Consider the following 22,906-nt stretch of genomic DNA (forward strand, 5'->3'; position numbering starts at 1 on the left):
GAACAATCCATCCTGGGGCTTCAGGTGGCATCAGTTGAAGTGTCCTCACCTGGGCCCCATCTACTCTGACAGCACGCCATGAGCCATGTGCTCCTGCGGCACACTGTAAAGTCTGCTCGCCATAGCCTCCTACAATGCTCTGGCGAGCTGACTGGGCTGAGGTGGGGTGAGGGCACTGCCAGTGAAGAAGGCAGAGTATCAACCTGGCTGGGGCCCAGTTACTTGTTCAGTGCCTCAATCATGTCCCTGAGGCTCGCTGCTCCTCCCATCTCCTTCTGTCAGTGTCACTGGCAGCTGCATTGAAACTGGAGGCAGGGGGGCAGTTCTTGCCTTATAGGTGGTGGTGGCAGAGGCTCTTGCTCCAAAGTTCAACTCAGAAAGCTGCTCTTGCTCTAGGGGCGGCTGCTCAAGGGTCAGTGGCAGCAGAGGGGCCCCCTCCTGTGGGTCAGGTCTGGGCTTGGCAGGGAAATGAGCGTGAAAGGCCTGCACGTTGGCAGCATGCACATCTCCAGCAGATTCCCAGGACCAGTCATCAGGTCTGTAGCCCTCCCAATCAATGAAGTATTGCAGAGGGCCCCAGCAAATCCAAGCATCTAAAATCTGCCATAATAGAAAGTCTTCTTCCCCATTGACCAAGACAGGAGCCAGCAGAGCAGGTGCCGGTGAACGGGAATCTTTGATTGCCACAGGCTGAAGGAGGGAACGATGGAAAACATGGTGCATCTGGTAGGATTGAGGGTGGTGAAGCTTGAAGGCCGCGAAGGTCTCGGTAATGGGCCAGCGGCGACCATGCCTACCTCTCCCCCCCCCTGCAGCGAGAAGCTCACCAGGCCACGAGAGAAGTGGCCGCTTCGCTTGTGGCCAGCTAGCTTCTTGCTGCGAGAGGGGGGGAAGAGGCAGGCGCGGCCACCGGCATGCCGGCGGACACAAACGTTAGCGCCCCCTGGTGGTGAAAACGCATATGCGCAGCACCTGGGCCACTGGCTCTTTCCCACCCCCGGAGCCGGTCCTCAACCATAAAAAGGTTGGGGACCTCTGCACTAGGCCATAGGCCACTGCAAGGTCTATTTATTGTATTCGCCAGTTTTGGCTTTGATAGTCAAAGGTATCGATCTGCTTAGAAAATAAACACTTTCTTCCATAGAAGTTATTGTTTCCAGTCTGTCAGCCTGACACTGTGAATGTTCCTGCAGCCACTGGACCTGTTCCTGAGTCCAAGGATCTACAGCCTGTTGCTCCATTATCTGTTGATGGAAATCTGGCCCCTCAGAAACTGCTGAAAAAACAGATACAGGCAATAATGGTGGAGCGGGACCTTCCTCAACATCCATGTGGTATTGGGGTTGGCATGAAAAGGCATCTGCTCATTTGTTTTGGCTCCCCAAAATATACTAAATGTGGAACTGGAACTAAGAAAAGAAGAGAGCTAACAGGATCTGCCACTGTTTCAGGCATAGGGCTGTCCCAGGTTCCAATGATCCTTTCGAAACTGGATCGGGTGTCAGGCCCCTTCTAAATGGTGCCACCACAGCACGAAAATGCCTTGACTAAATCTTTGTTGGTCTTAAAGGTGCTACTGGACTCTGATTTTATTATAGAATCATAGAGTTGGAAGGGGCCATACAGGCCATCTAGTCCAACTGTCAGGATCAGTGCCTGGTCCTGCCATGGGTTGACCTGGGTTTCTCCATGTTTGGTTGATTTGCATTTTACTTTTCCTGCTAGGGCCTCTTTATAATCCCATATATTATGCTTGCATGCCTGAAATTGAAACTATTTTGCTGTAGCCTGTTATCTCAGGGAGCTGTGAATTATTTGTCTTTTGAACCGGCCAGCCGGGTCTGTCTTTTGTAACCAAAACATTTATCTCGTCCGGAGATGCCCAAGGACGTGTAAGAAGTAACACTTTGGTTTATGGCACCTGGTGCCCCTCTCTCCCCCTCCTTTGGGAATCTTCAAGCTTTGGGCGGGAGAATACTATTGAAAAGGGGTGGCAAATGTGATTTCAGGCAGAATTGACTTTTCTAGCTTAGGCGACTGAAGTAACTTCTCAATAAACGCTTTCTTTTAAAGAAGCTTGTTGTGAGTTCTTGCAACGCTTGACATTAAGTCAATTCTCACAACACCTTACGCCTGTAATCATGCAGGACGAAGGTAACCTTTACAGTGAGCAGGAAGATGAGGGAGACCTGTATGCGGATGACACGCAGGATGACTTTGCCGCCTCGGGGTCCTTCGGCTCGGGGATGGCGAAGGTCCTGAGTGACATTACTCCGGGACCCTCAGAGTTCTTGGAGCGGCACGTTACCAAACGTAGGCGGTTGTCCAAGTACGACCATCTGACGGGCGATGAGCTGTGGCCCGAAAAATTTCCCGTGGGTGTGCCAGATCGAGGGGCGGCGGCAGCACTGGAGTTGCAGGAGCTACAGATGCAGATGAGCCGTGTGGGTGATTGGCTGCACTCGGTGTCGGGCGAATTGGGGCCAGTGATTCCCAGTGTGAGGCGAGGCGCCTCCTACGGGATTTACAGGCAGCCGCCCGACGGCCGGGAGGTCGGCGATCCTCGGGGGCGCACTCAACCCTTTGAGAACACATGGCGACGGTTGCGAGCTCGGCAACCGGGACCGGGACCGGAATCATTGTCCTGGGAGCAGCGGAGGCCGCGGCCCACTCTTCAGAAGAAGAGGAGGATGCTGGTGACCAGGGTGGAGCGGCTGCAGGAGGGGGAGAGGAACCTCCAGCGGGCGCCCACAACGGGGACCAGGCTGGGGCTGGAGGAGCCGGGGCGGCTCAGGGAGCGGGAGCCGCCGCTGCGGCAGGAGCCGCCGCTGCGGCAGGAGCCGCCGCCGCGGCAGGAGCCCCCACCGCGGCAGGAGCAGCCGCCGCGGCAGGAGTGGGCGTGGGGGCGGCCGTAGGAGTAGGACGCGGAGTGCGCCCGCGTCCCAGAGGTGCGAGGCAGCTGAGAGGAGCGGGGCAAGATTGGGCCAATGCCCTCCCAGCCCGACTGCCCCCACAACTATGGGGAGTCGAGATGCGCAGATCCTACAAGTTTAAATCTCAATTCACCAGGGACCCATCGGCTTTCCCGGGGTTCCTGGTCCACCTCCAAGCCTACATGATGGATATGGGATTCACCTTTCAAGACGACGCCGAGCGCATTCAATTCGTGGGCGAATGCTTGGATGGTGAAGCAGCGAAATGGCTCATCGACCTCTACCGTTACAACCCAAGGGCGGTGAGGAACTACGACCACTTCATGAGAACGATGCGCCTGATGTACGTGGACCCGTTCGAGAGAGAGAAGGCGGAGAAAAAGCTCAAGGCAATCAAGCAAGGATCGATGTCGGTGGCGGAGTACTCCTGGGAGTTCCGGAAATTGTCGGCCTCGGTACCGGAGTGGACAGAGCCCCAGAAGGTGCATGCTTTTCGAGAAGGGCTGTCTGGAAACTTGGCTTGCAAGTGCCTGCACCTGGACAACCTTGCAACAGTGATGGGCTGGGTGCATCTGGCAGGAGAGATGGAGCATCACCTGATGTTGGCCGACGGCTTAGGCGGAGGAAAAGAGAAGACGGCGGTGAAGACTTCAACACCCAAGAAACCGAAGCCAAAGGGCAAAGTGGATTCCAGCGAGCGGGCTCGCCGACGTGAGAAGGGGCTGTGCCTGGGCTGTGGCCAAGCCGGGCATTTCCTTGCTCAGTGCCTGATGAAGACGGTTGGGACAACCACCACCGATGCCAAGCCGGCGGGAGGCGCCCCCGCCCAGAGCGCGGCAACAAAGAAACCAGCCACCAAGAAGGTAGTCCGGTCACTGCTGGCTCCAGCGGGCTCCATGCCGGTGACGGCGGATTCGAGCGACAGCAGCCCGGGAGAGGGCACGAACTCCAGCGAGCAGTCGGGAAAAGAGGACGACCTGCTGTGAACGCGCCCCGCCAGCAGGTCCCGGCCAGGGGCAAACGTTCGGTGAGTGACTCCCCCTTGGTACTGTTGCCGGCCACCCTCACTGAGCCCAACTCGGGGAAGCAGGTGGGGGTGCAATGCATCGTGGACTCGGGCTGCACCAAAACACTGGTGAGCCCTTCGATGGCCGAGACTTTAGGGGTGGGGAAGGAACCATTAAGGGAACCATTGCCCATCGCACAGTTAGACGGGAAGTGTGCCCCAGGGGGGAGGCCATCGCAAGGACCCTCCCCATCGATCTGGACATTGACAAACATTGGGAGCAGATACAACCGTTGGTGGCTCCCCGATCAGCTTTCCCATGCGTGTTGGGGTTGGATTGGCTACGAGAGCACGATCCCATTGTGAAATGGAAGAAGGGGACAGTGAAGTTTGCGGCTCCCGGGTGTAAACGACACCGACGCCCCAAGCGTCGGGGGAAGGGCCCGTTACTGCTGCACTCGTGGAGGTGGGGGAACCTAAACTCCCTACAGAGTATCGAGATTTTGAGGATGTGTTTGCGGAAGTTGAGTGCAATCAGCTGCCCCCCCCCACCGCAAGACTGATTGTGCGATTGAGCTCAAGAAAGGGGAGCCGCTCCCAAAAGCCAAGCTTTACTCTATGAGTCCTCGTGAGATGAAGGAGCTCAGAGAGTTCCTGGATAAGAATTTGGCCAGGGGCTTTATTCGACCGGCCACCTCCCCACTGGCCACCCCGGTTCTTTTTGTAAAAAAGGACGGTTCCCTGCGCCTCTGCACAGACTACCGTGGGTTGAATGCTGTTTCTACCTGCAACGCCTACCCCTTGCCTCTGATCAAGGATTTGTTGGGACATTTGGGAAGGGCGAGGATCTTCACCAAATTGGATTTACGGGAAGCCTATTACCGAGTCCGCATAAAAAAGGGGCACGAATATTTAACAGCATTCAACACCCCCCTAGGACAGTTCGAGTACACAATCATGCCGTTCGGACTCGCTGGCGCTCCGGGCGTGTTCATGAACATGATTAATGAAATAATGCATGACCTGCTGTATCAAGGGGTCCTGGTGTACATTGATGACATTTTGGTGTACTCTGACGATCCGGCGGGGCACGTGGTCCTGGTCCGAGAAGTGTTGCGGCGTCTGCGGAAGCACCAGTTGTTTGCCAAACTGTCTAAGTGTGAGTTCCACCGTGACTCGGTGGAGTTTTTGGGTTTCAGGGTTTCCAGCGGGGGAATTGAGATGGATCCGGGGAAAGTGAAAGACCTGCTCGCATGGGAACTGCCCAAGACACGCAGACAACTCCAAAGCTTCTTAGAGTTTGCCAACTTTTACAGAACGTTCATCCCCAATTTTGCTAGGGTGGCCTTCCCTTTAACTGACTTGCTAAAAACCAAGGAAGGGGGGAAAGCGGCGACGCGGCCAGGGGCTCCGCTCAAATGGTCCCCGCTCTGCCAGGGGGCTTTCGAGAAACTGAAGGACCTCTTTACATCAGAGCCCGTACTGGCACACGCAGACCCCGCCAAACAGTTCACGGTGCAAGTGGACTCATCGGACGTGGCCATGGGTGCGGTGATCCTCCAGGAAGGGGGGGATGGGAAATGGGCTAGTAACATTTCCAAGGCTTGGCCCTCTATCATCTCCTGCCTGGAAGAGGCTAAACAATCTTATAAAGCCCAGGCGGATAAAAAACAGCAGTCCCGCAAGCTGGGGCCCAGGTTTGTGGGTCCTTTCCGTATCACCAGACTAATCAATGATGTGACTGTTGAATTGGGGTTGCCTAAAACTTATAGGAATATGCATCCGGTTTTTCATTCCAGCCTGCTGAAACGTGCCCCCCTGCCAGATGTCTGGCACCCCCCGCGCTCAACGCCAGTTCCTGTTTTCATCGATAAGGACACCCACTACAAAGTTGACCAAATTCTGGACTCTCGGGTTCATAAGGGGGGCCTCCAATATCTGGTGGAATGGAACGATTTCCCCTCTGGGGATAGAGAGTGGGTGGAGGCTGCGAATGTGAAAGCCCCACGGTTGCTCCGTGCTTTTCATCGGGCTTACCCTCTTTGCCCTCAACCTGTAGATGCGGGGTGAGGGGAGGGGGACATTTTTGGAACGTAGGAATGTCAGGATCAGTGCCTGGTCCTGCCATGGGTTGACCTGGGTTTCTCCATGTTTGGTTGATTTGCATTTTACTTTTCCTGCTGGGGCCTCTTTATAATCCAAGTCCCATATATCATGCTTGCATGCCTGAAATCGAAACTATTTTGCTGTAGCCTGTTATCTCAGGGAGCTGTGAATTATTTGTCTTTTGAACCGGCCAGCCTGGTCTGTCTTTTGTAACCAAAACATTTATCTCGTCCGGAGATGCCCAAGGACGTGTAAGAAGTAACACTTTGGTTTATGGCACCTGGTGCCCCTCTCTCCCCCTCCTTTGGGAATCTTCAAGCTTTGGGCGGGAGAATACTATTGAAAAGGGGTGGCAAATGTGATTTCAGGCAGAATTGACTTTTCTAGCTTAGGCGACTGAAGTAACTTCTCAATAAACGCTTTCTTTTAAAGAAGCTTGTTGTGAGTTCTTGCAATGCTTGACATCAACCCCATGCTCAACACAGGATCAGCCCAAAGCATCCTAAAGCATCCAAGATCCAACCTTTGCTTGAAGACTGCCAGTGAGGGGGAACTCACCACCTCCTTAGGCAACCTACTCTACTGCTGAACTACTCTGACTGTGAAAATTTTTCCATGATATCTAGCCTATATTGTTGTACTTGTAGTTTAAACCCATTACTGCATGTCCTTTCCTCTGCAGCGAACGGGAACAGCATCCTGCCCTCCTCCAAGTGACAACCTTTCAAACACTTAAAGAGGGCTATCATGTCCCCTCTCAACCTTCTTTTCTCCCGGCTGAACATTCAATGTATCTTCATAGGGCTTGGTCCCTTGGCCCCAGATCATCCTCGTCGCTCTCCTCTGTACCCTTTCAATTTTATCTATGTCCTTCTTGAAGTGAGGCCTCCAGAACTGCACACAGTACTCCAGGTGTGGTCTGACCAGTGCCGTATACAATGGGACTATGATATCTTGTGATTTTGATGTGATGCCCCTGTTGATACAGCCCAAAATGGCATTTGCCTTTTTTACCGCTGCATCACACTGCCTGCTCATGTTTAGCTTACAATCCACAAGTATCCCAAGGTCTCGTTCACACACAGTGTTACCTAGAAGCGTATCCTCCATCCAGTAGGCATGCTTTTCATTTTTCTGACCCAGATGCAGAACTTTACAATTATCTTTATTAAAGTGCATCTTTCTCATTTGCCCATTTTTCCATTATGTTCAGATCTCGTTGAATTCTGTCTCTATCTTCTGGAGTATTTGCCAGTCCTCCCAATTTGGTAGGTCCTTAAAGAGGTCCCGAAGATGATGGACAAGGGTTGTGCAAGTTCTCTGGAAAGTTCTTTGAGCACTCTCGGGTACATTTCATCCGGCCCAGGGGATTTGAACTCATCCAGTGCAGCTGAATGCCTCTCGACAACCTCTCTGTCCATGTCAACCTGCCACCCAGACACTATCCCTTGGCTACTGCCATCTCTAGAAGTGCCTAAACCCTTTGACCTGTGGAAAAAAACAGATTTAAAATCGGCGCTGAGCCTTTCTACTTTCTCTGCATCCTCCATTAGAGTTTGTCCATCTGCACCCAACAGTGGGCCTATGGCCTCCTTTTTGCTCCTCACATAACTGAAAAATCTTTTCTTGTTACAATGGGCTTCCCTGGCCAATCTTAGCTCTCTCTCAGCTTTGACCTTTCTGATGATTGTGCAGGAGCACAAATCAGAGGTGGATGAGATGCACTAGACAAAATGCTTTCCTGTGAGGCTACAGGAATAGTTGAGGCAATCTGCCATGACTAAAACTACAGCCTGCAGCCTGGCATGAAACCTCCAGTGCATAAACGGTCTGTGAGATGCTTCTACTATAGGGTTTTTGGCTAAATACCAGATTTAACCATATGGCACTGGCGTGATGATGTTACTTCCTATGTGACTCAGACATATCATCATGTTTGCAACATCAGGGTAATGATCTGGTAGTTGGGAAAAACTCTATGGAAGAAGCCAAATTTATCATAAAGTTTTTGGCCAAATACTTTGGCCTGATAGTGCTGATAATGCACTTCCAGGTCATATAGGAAGTGACATAGACATGGTATGGCAACATTTGCTGGATCTCCTGCTCAGTAAGTCTCCCCCGCCAGTTGCCAGGAAGTACCTGGCAACCGTATCTATTTCCCAACCCAGAGCTCAGCTGACACTAGGTTCAACTCTGTTTAGGACTGGTCCGTAAATCGCACTTGCAGACTAATGTAACTCAAACCCTGTCACTAGATGTTATTATTATTTTCTACTGCTACAGATAGACTAACATGGCTATCCATCTTGATTAGTACTACAGGTTTGTTTTTTGTGTTTTACAGTAAGCTTCTTTCCAAGGATAGAATGGAGATTAATATTTCTCTCTCTTGCTCTCTCATACATATGCACATAAATATATAGACCATATGACTTGATTTCAGTCTGGGTCATCTGTTCCCTGCTGATCTGCTTACACTGTTAGTTCAGATCAAGTAAAGCATGGCATGTTCATTTGCTGAAGTCATTCTAGGGGGTAGCCGATAAATTCACTCCTGTTTTACCACCGTTTCCTCCACTAGAAGGAATTAGTCAGATAGAAAGAAGAGTTCTGTTTCTTTTAACACAATTACCTCTGGCAGAAATCCTTTGGGCTCATTCATTCCGGTGGAAGACGTAAATGAGATCCAAATAACAAGAATATCAGTAGCATCGTAAAAGTCTCCATGGCCTGACTAAGGAACTCTACTTGTGCATCTCACAGAATAGAAACAGCTTTGTAAAAGGAGGGGGGGCATTCCGCACAATGGGCAAAATAGCGAGGTGTGCACTGCCAGTTCTTGCGTGATAGTTCTTAGTATGTTACCAACATTTCACACTTGACAACTGTATCGCCATAAAAAATTTCACTTGTAGTGCTTCTTGCGTTTCTCACCTGCTTCCAGTTGAGCCAGTAGAGTGTTGAATGTTTTTCCTGCTTTAGCCTGCCATCTGCTGTTAATCTAGTTGTGCGGCCAATCACGGCCACATACCTCCCTAGCCTAATTTTCCCGCCGTTTGCCATCATGAATTTTTTAAAAATCCATAATTATGAGTTTGAACGCATTCCTGCATATTCATTAAATCACAGGATTGTTGAACCGCTTCACTGTTTTAGAAACTTTGAAAAAAGAACAGTTTACAGAACATGCACATCCAAATGACCCCCCCCAACACCTGAACAAAGCCTCCCATAAGCACACCTTCCCCGCATTGTTCACTGTCCTCCTGGTTGTGCTGGCTGCTTTAGTTTCAAAGCTGCAATGGAGAATCTCCTTCGCACCCTGATTTCACACTCATTGCACATGCCTGTGCAATCATCCAGAATATGAGGGAGGAAAATGGTGCTTTCAGGGAGAGGATGATCAGGATTAGGAGAAGCTATCTTCACAGACATGCCATCACTGGGCCAAGCCTGAACATGGATGCCTCTAGGAGGGCTCGCATGGCCGCAAGGAAAAGGTGGTTCGCTCTTTCAGAGGTGTGGTTCGCAAAGCAGATGAGGGTGATAAGAGGACTAGTGGGACAAGTTCGTGCTTTCCTACTGGAGTGATGACCAGTAGGAAAGTCTGTGGCTGGGCAGGAAGGGCCAAAGCAAGGAAGTGCACCTACCCAACCTGGCTGGAGTGTAGTTATCAGGGGCCCATTCCGCCAGGAACCTGGGTGTGATTCTGGATGCCTCCCTCTCAGTGGGGGCTCAGATCATGACAGTTGCGCAGCTGGCATTTTACCACCTTCACCAATCCAAACTAATAACACCTTACTTTGCCCCAGAATAACTAGCCACAGTGATCCATGTGATGATCACCTCTAAACTGGACTTCTGCAACTCACTCTACGCAGGCCTGCCCTTATCCTTGGTCTGAAAACTACAACATCCAGAACACAGCAATACCACAGATGTCCCACATTTGGCCCATCCTCCAGCAGCTGCGCCGGCCTCCCTGCCTACAACCCTCAAAGAGCTCTGCTACCATCAACTGATCCCTAGCCCCCAGAAACTCCACTTGACCTCAACCAGCTTTCTCCATCTCCAAAGTTCCTCAGGAGCTGCAAAAGCAAGCACCTCCACTAGGCATTTGGTTGAGGTCAACCTAAATCAATCACTTCCCATTGCCAATTCGTCCAATCCATGGGGCTGTCCGTATGCTACAGTTGATTTAATGTTTCATCACTGTTCTCCCGTTCTATTATATTGTTCTTGTTATCACTGTATTGTTATTGTTTGTTCATAGAGACTGAGTTATCTGTATTGTTTCCTCATTTTATGTAAACCGCCCTGAGCCTCAGGGGAGGGCAGTATATTAATATAATAAATAAATATATTTATAAATAAATAAATTTTAAAATTAAAATTGGAGGAATCACAACAGGTGATGATGAAGAAAAAGAGATAAGTGCCAAGGGTCTGAATAGCTCCCACATAACTTTTCATCAGTGTGTGTGGGGGAAACCCATGGTCAAAATTCCTTAGGCATCTCTCAAACAACTTTTGTTCATTTAAGGGAAAGGATGGTACCACTTTATTCTGCTTTGGTTCGGACTCACTTGGAGTACTGTCTTCAGTTTTGGGCACCACAGTTGAAGGGGGATGTAGACAAGCTGGAGCGTGTCCAGAGGAGGGCAACAAAGATGGTGAGAAGTTTGGAGACTAAGACATATGAGGAAAGGTTTGGGGAGCTTGGTCTGTTTAGCCTGGAGAGGAGATGACTGAGAGGGGATCCAGTTGCCATCTTCAAGTATTTAAGAGACTGACATATAGAGGTTGGAGCAGAGTTGTTCTCTCTTGCCCCGGAGGGATGAACCAGATCCAATGGGATGAAATTAATTCAAAAGAAATTCTGTCTAAACATCCAGCAAAAAGTTCCTGACAGCGGTTTCTCAGTGGAACAGGCTTCCTCAGGAGGTGGTGGATTTTTAAACAGAGGTTGGATAGCCATCTGACGGAGAGGCTGATTCACTGCCAGGGAAAGGTACTGTTTTTTTTTATAACCTCAAGTAGGCACATAAACAGTTGTTCCAGGCGGTCTGACATTTTTTTTAAATAAAGGAATTCCCGTTCCTGGAAATAAGGGAGGCTGGAGAGAGGGCGGGACATTTCAAAGGTGAATGTCACGCTACTTCTCCATATGTTTCTTTGGCTGGTTGAGAGCTGGTTGCTCACTGTCAGCTAATGTTTTTTTTACAGGGAAATCCACGTTTTGCTATTCCCCAATTTTCGCTACATTTCAAAGGATGTAGCGAGAGTTTAGCTGGAAGGAGGTGGGATGTGGAAGACATCATGCAAAATGTCAAAAATATGGAGCCTGCGAGAGGTTAGCAGCATGCTATATTTAAGTTGTGTGGAATGACCCTATGGTCCTTAATTCAGTTCTGGAGGGAATCGGGGAGAAAGTTTGCTCAAAGGAGCAGGAAGTCTCCATGTGAGCCAATCAGGTGGAGATTATTTGAAAAATGCTGGGAAGTTCCTAATCTATGCTAAATTTACAACTCTGATGCCCCCTGTAGGTTATTCTTCATATACTATTGAAAAATACTATTGAAAAATAGATCTTGCATTTTCCAACAAAAAGGCCAAAGTCTACCAGGAGCAGACTTGTCCTCCTATTTACCAGTCTGAGGTGAGAATTACCCATTTCTACCCCAATTACCTGCCCCAAAGAAACTGAGGGGTAAAAGATTTACTTTAGAAATTTGCTGTAGTCTCTGCTAAAGACCTTGGGGAGGCCACCTACAGCATCATCTGGAAGTGACCAGAGAGGCTCTGGAAACCCTTGTAACATCTCACCCTCCTCAAACTCTGCCTTCCCTAGCCACCATCCCTCAAGTCTCCTGACATTTGCCAAGGCAGTTGGGAACCCAGTAAAATGCCTATGATATAATGCCATGGAGTCCATTTTCTAAAACTGTAAATTCATCCATGGTTATTGATTTTTGTAGCCTGGAGACCAGTTGTAATTCCGATCACCAGCCACGACCTGAAGGTTGACAACCTTAGAAATCATGCAGGGGAAGGGTTAAATCTCTCTTTCACACAGCCTTGATCTGAATTGGGTACCAGCTACCCTTAAGTCACTGGGAAGATCTATTCCTGCCCTGAGTAACCATAATTGATGTCCACACAGACTGGATATTGCTTGAGCCCCATTTTCACTTACTTTCCATCCCACACTTTGCTGCTTCTACAAATAAATTTTCCTGCCCTGGCATAACTGACTATTGTAAGCTTCTTCCAAGACTAGAAATTAACTCTATGCTTGAATATGTTGGCAACAAAAAAAGTATACCCCCTTTTTTTCCTCTGTCCAGATTTATTAAAAATTATTTGGGAAATCATGACAGTTGCAGTGGAGGTGCTTCCTTTGTCTTTTAATAGCTCTATTCAAAGTCACAGCTGCCACAAAATAATTCTTTCCTCTTCCTCCGTGCTTACTGAAGGGCAATTACTAATGTTCTTTTCTACATAATTAGCAGCTCATGATAGGGACTATTAAACAGCAAAATTGAACTGGTACCTGTCACTATTCTCAGAGGGGATACAGCATTGGTACTAAAAGAGGCATATTATGCATAAGATCCTGGGGAATAAGTCAGTACTCATGATGGAGAAAATTAGGTTAGACTGGAAAATGTCCTATTTATTGGAGAAAGTGCATCTTGATTTCTACTGGCTAATTTCTAAAATGAGAGGTCACAGGGCTCCAGGCTCTGCCTGTTGCTGCTCATATTTTGCATTATTCATATTCTATCTGCAGACTAATTCTGCAGTTATTTACTGGTGTGTTTTCACTATATTGGATTCCAAATGTAGACTCTAAATTTGCACCTGGTATTCTGCCTCTGTGGTTTTCTCAAGTCACTGGTCAGGACTCCAATTTTGGGATGTGTTTTGCATTTTCGTTAGGAGAATGGGTGGTCTCACTTCCCATCATGCTTCCCCCCATCTGTTTTTGGTCTGAGCATACGCCATAATGCACTCACAATGTAATTTCTTTTTAAATCACACCTTGATTCTGGTGCCACTCAGATCATCCAAACAAGGGGAGGAAGTGTCTTCTGTTGATGTGTGCTCAATCACCATGCATGCATGAAGACAAAACACATTGGCTGCCATTACACAGCTGTTTATCTCCACAAAAGTTACAAAGTGTCCCATTGCACCTTAAATCATGGAAGCATATTTAGATGCTGGAAGGGGAGATAGAGGGAAGCAGGGAGAGGAATATAGAATTCTCTTTTTTGACTTAAGGTAACTTTTTGGACCCCTTCAAGGATCGCTGCCTTGTCGTGGCAAGGGGGCTTGCATAGCTCAGTGAAGCTATGAGCTATGCCGTACGGGGCCGTGCAGGGAGAGCTCTGACAAAAAGTGATCCACTGGAGAAGGAAATGGCAAACCACTCCAGTATCTTTGCCATGAAAACCCAATGGATATATAAATATAAAAAAGACCAAGATCATGACAACTACTGGCAGTAGCACGAAAGTCACGATTGACAACGAGAACAGGGAATGTATAGATGATTTAATCTTTCTTGGCTCTATGATCATGCAACCCCCTTCAAGGATCACTGCCTTGCCGTGGCAAGGAGGCTTGCGTAGCTCAGTGAAGCTATGAGCTATGCCGTGCAGGGCCACCCAAGATGGACAGATCGTAGCAGAGAGCTCTGACAAAAGGTGATCCACTGGAGAAGGAAATGGCAAACCACTCCAGTATCTTTGCCATGAAAACCCAATGGACAGGTTCAAAAGGCAAAACGATATGACGCCGGAAGATGAGCCCCTCAGGTCGGAAGGTGTCCAATATGCTACTGGGGATGAGCAGACGGCTAGTACGAGTAGCACCAGAATGAATGAAGCGACTGGGCCAAAGCCGAAAGGATGCTCAGTTGTGAAGGGAACTGGTGGCGAAAAGACAGTCTGATGCTGTAAAGACTTTTATTCCATAGGAATATGGAACGTCAGATCCATGAATCAAGGATAGCTGGACATGGTCAAACCAGAGATGACAAGACTGAACATCGACATTTTAGGAATCAGTGAACTAAAATGGACAGGAATGGGTGAATTTAATTCAGATGACCATCAGGTATACTACTGTGGACAAGAATCTCGCAGAAGAAATGGAGTAGCCTACATAATCAGTAAGAGAGTAGGAAAAGCAGTCTTGGGATACAATCCCCAAAATGACAGAATGATCTCAGTTCGAATCCAAGGCAAACCATTCAACATCACAGTGATCCAGGTCTATGCCCCAACCACTGCTGCTGAAGAGGATGAAGTTGACCAGTTCTATGAAGCCCTACAACACCTTCTAGAAGCAATGGCAAAAAATTACTGGACTTAATACTGACCAACAGGCAAGAGTTGGTGGATGAGGTGAAAGAGGTGGGGACCCTAGGGGGAAGTGACCATGTCCTCATAGAATTCCTTTTGAGATGGGGAGCCAAGGAAGCTTGTAGCCAGACGTGGATATTGGATTTTCGTAGGGCAAACTTTAATAAACTCAGAGACATGATGAGTGTCATACCATGGATGAGAATGCTGAAAGGGAAGGGAGCATGTGGAGAGTGGGCGCTACTCAAACAGGAGCTATTGCATGCTCAATCAATGACTATCCCAGAAAGACGAAAACACTGCAGGAGCTCTAAGAAGCCTATTTGGATGAACAGAGAACTTCAAGAGGAACTAAGAAAGAAAAGGAAAATGTTCAGGAAATGGAGGGAAGGACAGAGCTCTAAAGAAGAGTACCTACAGGTTACTAGACACTGTAGATCAATCATAAGAAAGGCCAAAGCTGAGAGTGAGCTAAGATTGGCCAGGGAAGCCCACTGTAACAAGAAAAGATTTTTCAGTTATGTGAGGAGCAAACGTAAAGTAAAGGAGGCAATAGGCCCACTGTTGGGTGCGGATGGACAAACTCTAACGGAAGATGCAGAGAAAGCAGAAAGGCTTAGTGCCTATTTTACATCTGTTTTTTCCCACAGGTCAAAGTGTTTAGGCACATCTAGAGATGGCCGTAGCCAAAGGACAGTGTCTGGGTGGCAGGTTAACATGGATAGAGAGGTTGTCGAGAGGCATTTAGCTGCACTGGATGAGTTCAAACCCCCTGGTCCGGATGAAATGCACCCGAGAGTACTCAAAGAACTTTCCAGAGAACTTGCACAGCCCTTGTCCATCATCTTCGGAACCTCTTTAAGGATTGGAGATGTCCCGAAGGACTGGAAGAGAGCAAATGTTATTCCGATCTTCAAAAAAGGAAGGAAGGATGACTCGGGAAACTACAGACCAGTGAGTCTGACCTCTGTTGTGATAAAATTGAAAGGGTACAGAGGAGAGTGACGAGGATGATCTGGGGCCAAGGGACCAAGCCCTATGAAGATAGGTTGAGGGACTTGGGAATGTTCAGCCTGGAGAAAAGGAGGTTGAGAGGGGACATGATAGCCCTCTTTAAGTATTTGAAAGGTTGTCACTTGGAGGAGGGCAGGATGCTGTGTCTGTTGGCTGCAGAGGAGAGGACGCAGTAATGGGTTTAAACTTCAAGTACAACGATATAGGCTAGATATCAGGAAAAAATTTTTCACAGTCAGAGTAGTTCAGCAGTGGAATAGGCTGCCTAAGGAGGTGGTGACCTCCCCCTCACTGGCAGTCTTCAAGCAAAGGTTGGATACACACTTTTCTTGGATGCTTTAGGATGCTTAGGGCTAATCCTGCGTTGAGCAGGGGGTTGGACTAGATGGCCTGTATGGCCCCTTCCAACTCTATGATTCTAAAAAATGATGTGCTTATTATCATGGGGGATTGGAACGCTAAAGTAGGAAGCCAAAAGATTATCTCAGTTCGAATCCAAGCCAAACCATTCAATATCACAGTAATACAGATCTATGCCCCAACCACTGCTGCTGAAGAGGATGAAGCTGACCATCCATGATGTGTTTATCATCATGGGGGATTGGAATACTAAAGTAGGAAGCCAAAAGATAACCGGGATAACAGGCAAGTTTGGCCTTGAAGTACAAAATGAAGCAGGGCACAGGCTGGTTGAATTTTGTCAAGAGAATACAATGGTCATAGCAAAACTCTTTTCCAACAACCCAAGAGATGACTCTACACATGGACAACACCAGACGGTCAACACAGAAATCAGATTGACTATTTGCTCTGCAGCAAGAGACGGAATAGTTCTATATAATCAGTAAAAAAAAAGACCAGGAGCCGATTGTGGTTCAGATCATCAGCTTCTTGTTGCAAAATTTAGGCTCAAATGGAAGAAAGTAGGGAAAAGCACTAGCCACTCAGGTATGAACTAAATCATATCCCTAATGAATATACAGTAGATGTGACAAATAGATGTAAGAAATTAGATCTGATAGACAGCCTGAAGAACTATGGGCTAAGAACTAAGAAATTAGATCTGATAGATAGCCTGAAGAACTATGGGCGGAGGTTTGCAACATTGTACAAGAGGTAGCAACTAAAACCATCCCAAAGAACAAGAAATGCAAGAAGGCTAAATGGCTGTCTGAGGAAGCTTTACAAATAGCTGAGAGAGAAGGGAAGGGAAGGGAATGCTGAATTCCAGAAAATAGCTAGAAGGGATAAGATTGCCTTCTTAAATGAACAATGCAAACAAATAGAAGAAAACAATAGAATAGGGAGGACCAGAGATCTCTTCAAGAAAATTGGAGATATGAAGAGAACATTTCATGCAAAGATGGGTATGATAAAGGACCAAAATGGTAGGGACATAACAGAAGCAGAATGCTTTAGGATGCTTTGGGCTGATCCTGCGTTGAGCAGTGGGTTGGACTAGATGGCCTGTATGGCCCTTTCCAACTCTATGATTCTATGATTCTATGATTCAGAAGAGAGTAAAGAAAGGCGCCAAAATTATACAGAAGAACTATACAAGAGTGACCTTAACATCCCTGATAACCGCGATGGGGTAGTCACTGACCTGGAGCCAGACATCCTGGAATGTGAAGTCAAATGGGCCTTAGGAAGTCTGAGCAACAATAAAGCTAGTGGAGGTGACAGTATTCCAATTGAACTATTCAAAATCTTAAAAGACGATGCAGTAAGAGTGCTACACTCAATATGCCAGCAAATTTGGAAAACTCCAGGATTGGAAAAGGTCAGTTTACATTCCAATCCCAAAGAAGGGCAACAACGCCAAAGAATGTTTAAACTACCGCACCATTGCACTCATTTCTTATGCTAGCAAAGTTATACTCAAAATCCTACAAGCTAGGCTCCAGAAATATATGGACCGAGAACTTCCAGAAGTACAGGCAGGATTTCGAAGAGGCAGAGGAACTAGAAATCAAATTGCTAACATATGCTGGATCATGGGGAACGCTAGGGAAGAACATTTACTTCTGCTTCATTGACTATGCTAAAGCTATGTGGAGCACAACAAATTGTGGCAAGTTCTTAAAGAGATAGGAATACCAGAGCATCTTATCTGTCTCTTGAGAAACCTATATGCAGGTCAAGAAGCAACAGTGAGAACCGGGCATGGAATCACTGATTGGTTCAAAATTGAGAAAGGACTTCGGTAAGGCTGTATACTGTTGCCTTGCCTATTTAACTTGTATGCAGAGCACATCATGAGAAAGGCGGGGTTATATGAGTCACAAATTGGGATCAAGATTTTTGCTTTAGGATGCTTAGGGCTGATCCTGCGTTGAGCAGTGGGTTGGACTAGATGGCCTGTATGGCCCCTTCCAACTCTATGATTCTATGATTCTAAGATTGCAGGGAGAAATATCAACAACGTCAGATATGCAGATGATACCACTCTAATGGCAGAAAGCCAAGAGGAACTAAAGAGCCTCTTGATGCAGGTAAAGGAGGAGAGTGCAAAGGTTGGCTTGAAACTCAATATCAAGAAAACGAAAATCATGGCATCCGGCCCTCTCAATTCCTGGCAAATAGATGGGGAAAAAATTGAAGTAGTGACAGACTTTATTTTCCTGGGTTCCAAGATCACTGCAGATGGGGACTGCAGCAAAGAAATTAAAACACGCTTGCTCCTGGGGAGGAAAGCTATGGCAAATCTAGACAGCATCCTAAAAAGCAGAGAAATCAACCTGCCTACTAAAGTGCGTCTAGTCAAGGCTATGTTCTTCCCAGTTGCAATGTATGGCTGTGAAAGTTGGACCATAAGGAAGGCCGAGCGTCAAAGAATTGAGGCTTTTGAACTCTGGTACCAGAGAAGACTCTAGCGAGTCCCTTGGACTGCAAGACGAACAAATTGGTCAGTCCTAGAGGAGATCAGCCCTGACTGCTCCTTAGAAGGCCAGATCCTGAAGATAAAACTCAAATACTTTGGCCACCTCATGAGAAGGAAGGACTCCCTGGAGAAGAGCCTAATGCTGGGAGCTATTGAGGGCAAAAGAAGAAGGGGACGACAGAGAATGAGGTGGCTGGATGGAGTCACTGAGGCAGTAGTTGCAAACTTAAATGGACTCCGGGGAATGGTAGAGGACAGGAAGGCCTGGAGGATCATTGTCCATGGAGTCACAATGGGTCAGACACGACTTCGCACCTAACAACAACAACAACTTTTTGGAGCATTCCCAGAAAGTGGGCATCATTGTTACTTCTAATTTTCCCTGTTATGTGATCAATTTTTGAAAAATACAGAGGGAAGAGGGAGGAGGGTGTGAGGACATGTAGATGAAACTGATACATCATCACTTGAGGTGGGAATGGAGGAAGAACCAGACCCAAATCCCAAGCTTCCTCATTGGATAACTATGAGGGATGAATCATAGAATCATAGAGTTGGAAGGCACCTCATGGGTTATCTAGTCCAACCCCCCTGCATTATGCAGGACACTCTCAGCTCTATCGCTCATCTACTGTCACCTGCCCCCTCTTAAGCCTTCACAGAATCAGCCTCTCCATCAGATGGCTATCTAGTCTCTGTTTAAAAATTTCCAAAAATGGCGAACCCCCCGCCTTCTGAGGAAGCCTGTTCCACTGAGAACCCGCTCTGTCAGGAACTTCTTCTGGATGTTTAGACTGCATGAGAGTTTCTTAAAAGTGAAATACTGAAGGCAAACAATTCCCTTGAGAAGGAAATACAGGAGGAGCCTAAAGAAGCCTGGGTGGCTCCATAAACAGTTTTCAAAATATTTGAGTAATAAAAGACTCATTTAGGATATGGAAGAAAGGTCTTATAGCCAAGGATGAACAAGGATAAACAAATAACCAATGCTTGTAGGGAGAGTGTTAGAAAAGCTAAAGCTCAGTATGAGCTGAAGCTATCAAGAAATACTAAACACAACAAGAAAGGGTTCTTTAGCTATGTTCAAAGTGTAGGGACAAGAAAGTGACATTGTAACAGAGGACTGAACTGCTCAATTCCTACTTCTCCTCAGTCTTCTTTTGCGATGGAAATCATACTTATTGTGGCAAAATCATATCACATTATGATGGGAGTAGACGCCTAGGATCATTGTAGGGCTAGTCCATAAACACCTAGTTTCTTTAAATGAAACTAAGTCCACTGATCCAGATGAATTGCATCCAAGTGTACTTAAAGAACTTGTGAATATAATTTGTGAACCTCTGTCCATTATTTTTGACAAGTCTTGGAGAACAGGTGAAGGGGCAGAAGTTTGGAGAGGGGCAAATTATGTCCCATCTTCAAGAAAGGGAAAAAGGAGGACAACCCATCAGCTTGTTGTCTATTTTTAGAAATTATATAACAAATCGTCAGTCCTTGAGCAGCTAGAGCAGGTGGCTGTAAGAGTCAGCATGGCTTTCTAAAGAGTAAGTCATGGCAGACTAACCTTATGTCTTTTTTGTGAAAGTTACTACCTTGCTGGATCAGGGGAATGCTATGGATATATTTTTCTTGATTTCAGTAAAGCTTTTCATAAGGTTTCACATGATATTCTTGTTGACAAGTTGGTAAAATGCAGTATGGATCCCGTTACTGTTAACCAATGTCTAGATTGCACCAAAAGGGTGCTTGTTAATAGTTCGTAATCTTCTTGGAGAGGATGAGTGGAGCATCTCAGGGATTTGTCCCTGGCCCTGTGTTGTTCAACATATTTATAAATTATTTGGATGAAGGAACAGAAGGGAGGCTTATTAAATCTGCAGATGATACTAAACTGGGAGGGGTAGCAAACACAGCAAAAGACAGAATCAGGATACATGATAATCTTGACAGGCTGGAAAACAGGACTAAAATGAATTTCAATAGTGAAATTCTGCATTTAGATAGGAAAAATCAAATGCATCATTGTAGGATGGCAGAGACCTATCTTGGCAATAGTATGTGTGAAAAAGATCTAGGAGTCTTAGTAGATCATACACTGAACAGCAGTGTGACTCGGTGGCTAAAAAGGCAAATGAGATTTTGGGTTGTATCAAAAGAAGTAGAGTATCCAGATTGTATAACTCTGCTCTAATTATACCTCTACTGTGTTCAGTTTTAGGCACCACAATTGAAGAAGGATATAGACAAGATGGAGTGCATCCAGAGGTGGACAACAAAAATAATGAGGAGTTTTGACACCAAAACGTATGAAGAAAGGTTGAGAGAGCTCGTTCTACTTAGCCTGGAGAGAAGATGACTAAGAGGTGATATGACAGTCATACTTGAGGGGCTGTTACATAGATGATGGAACAGAGTTGTTTTCTATTGTCCCAGACGGTCATACCAGAACCAGTGGGTTTAAATTAATTCGAAAGAATTTTTGGCTAAAAATCCAGTTTAAACATCCAGTTCCAGACAGAGTGGTCCTTCTATTGAACAACCTTCCTTGGGAGGAAGTTTTTAAGCAGAGGCTAGATAGACATCTGGCAGAGATTCTGTGAACTTAGGCAGGTTGTAAGAGGGATTGTGTTGGTGCTAGCCCGTGTTGCCCTTCCTTGCATGCCCAGGGAAATGTCGATCGCCACATTGTGGCCAGTAGGTGAATTCCCTCCAGGCCAGACTGGCCAGGGATTCTGGTTTTTTTGAGATGGCATCATCTGGGCATGGAATTGGGTTCACTGTGGGTAGACAGGTGGTTGTGTATTTCCTGCACTTTGCATTGATTGGACTAGATGACCCTGGAGATGACCCTGGAGATTCTTTCTACCTCTATGATTCTATGATTCTCTCAGACCATTTCTGCAGTACAGTCTGACTTAGTTTTGCCAACAATTTGAATTCTCATCTGATGCTTTAGTTATTCTGCTATATGGCTTTTACCTTGTATTTTTTGTCTTTTAAGCCATGATTGGACCCACTGCATGCGTTCTCCATTTGCTTTGAAATGTGGTTATGCCACCACCTGTCTTGCACTTTGTCATTAATGGAACCTTCCTTTAAAAAAAATTGTGCATGCATTCCTTGGGCATAAGATATACCATCAGGTCTATCCTTCTGTCTGCAGGTATAACCTCTGATCCCAAGAGTTACCTTCAGTGGTTAGGCTGTCAACAAAATGGGAATTGGTAGTAGTGACATCTTCCCTGAACAGTGTGAAGGGACTGCTGTTGGGGGGTGATGAGTAGTAATATTCATCCTCTTCAAAGTCTGCACAAGTCTTCTCTTCTGACTGAAACAACAAACCAAATCAAACTGTTAACTTGGCTGCTGCCCTTGTTTAGAATATGGTTTTCTTCCACCTCAGTGGAGTAGGAAGTACTTCAGAAATACAACCTTTGCATCTGCAAGGATAGAAAAAGCTGTCTCCAGCATGGCAGCCATTTTGCAACAGTTTCCTGTGGCATCCTTTTTGTGGCTACACTCTCAATTTTTAAAATTCCAAATGTCACCCCAGCTATAACAAGTTTGGAGATTTCATATATAGGATTTTCAGCCACTATAATGTTATAAGGAATTAAGTGATCACCTAGTCTATAACAAATGGAAATTGGTGGTGTGAGGAGTAGCACACCTGTTGCTCTGCATACTAACTATTCATTGTGGATGCCAGGTCCTTTGGCCAACATGGAGAGTAAAATGGAGAGCCAATGGATGGCACACCAAAGAAACTAGCAGGCATTCCATTTAGTCAAGCAGTGGCGTGAAAGGTGATCAAAGCTAACTCCAAAATAATGGTACATGATTCAGCAGAATCAAACAGAAAAATCAAACTTAAAAAGTGGGATACAGAGTTTCTCAGTTCGCCAGCGTCTCTCAGTGTTGTTTGGATAAACAAACTACAGTTCTCAGTCTCACTCCATCCTGATTGTCAGTCTAATAGGCAATACGGTTGGTATGGCACGGGAGAAGTTGATTTAGCAGGATAAAATAAACAGAACTTATCTTTACTCTGCCGGTGACATGCCTGCTTTCTCTGCTTGCCGGAACTGGAAAAGGAGCCAGAGTTTTCTCTGTTCAGGTCCCCAGCTTGGGGAATGAGCTCCCTGAAGAGATCAGATCTCACAGATGGTCTACCAAATCTGAGGTGTGAGCCCATTACTTTTTTGACAAAAATGCCTCACTTGCACTCACTTGCACTGCGTGGTAGCGGCTAGTACCATCAATGATGCCCTTCAAAACTATTCGACCTTTGCTACCCAATCAGCTGAACTGTGCCTGAACAGGTCTCCCTGCCAAAAATCACATTCCTCTGCCTCTGTACACTGCTGGTTTGATAAACACTGTAGGGTTGAGAAACAGAAGCTGAGGAAATTGTTTAGTTATAGTAAACATATATACACACCTCAAGGGTTCAAAGAATATTTTGAAGCCAGAAATAAATTCTACAGCCTAAGTCCAAAAAACAACTAGCCTTAACCAAGGCCTGGGACAACCTAACACGGGCTCTTCAAACTTGTGATAACCGGCTGTTCTGGCAACTTGTGGG

The 22,906-nt window shown here is 46.6% G+C and overlaps 1 protein-coding gene across 3 annotated transcripts in view; it reads right to left on the reverse strand.

The window, feature by feature from the left end:
• The window catches only part of PLXDC1 (plexin domain containing 1), a 170,423-nt gene that overhangs the window by 30,874 nt on the left and 116,643 nt on the right, over positions 1-22,906 (reverse strand). For all 3 annotated transcript variants that reach the window (XM_077314907.1, XM_077314908.1, XM_077314905.1), the window contains exon 11: positions 21,511-21,649. In XM_077314907.1, coding sequence (XP_077171022.1) covers positions 21,511-21,649 — 139 coding nt within the window. The remainder of the gene's footprint in view (positions 1-21,510; positions 21,650-22,906) is intronic.

Source organism: Paroedura picta, chromosome 16 (genome assembly GCF_049243985.1).
Source record: "Paroedura picta isolate Pp20150507F chromosome 16, Ppicta_v3.0, whole genome shotgun sequence".
Classification (NCBI taxonomy): Eukaryota; Metazoa; Chordata; class Lepidosauria; order Squamata; family Gekkonidae; genus Paroedura; species Paroedura picta.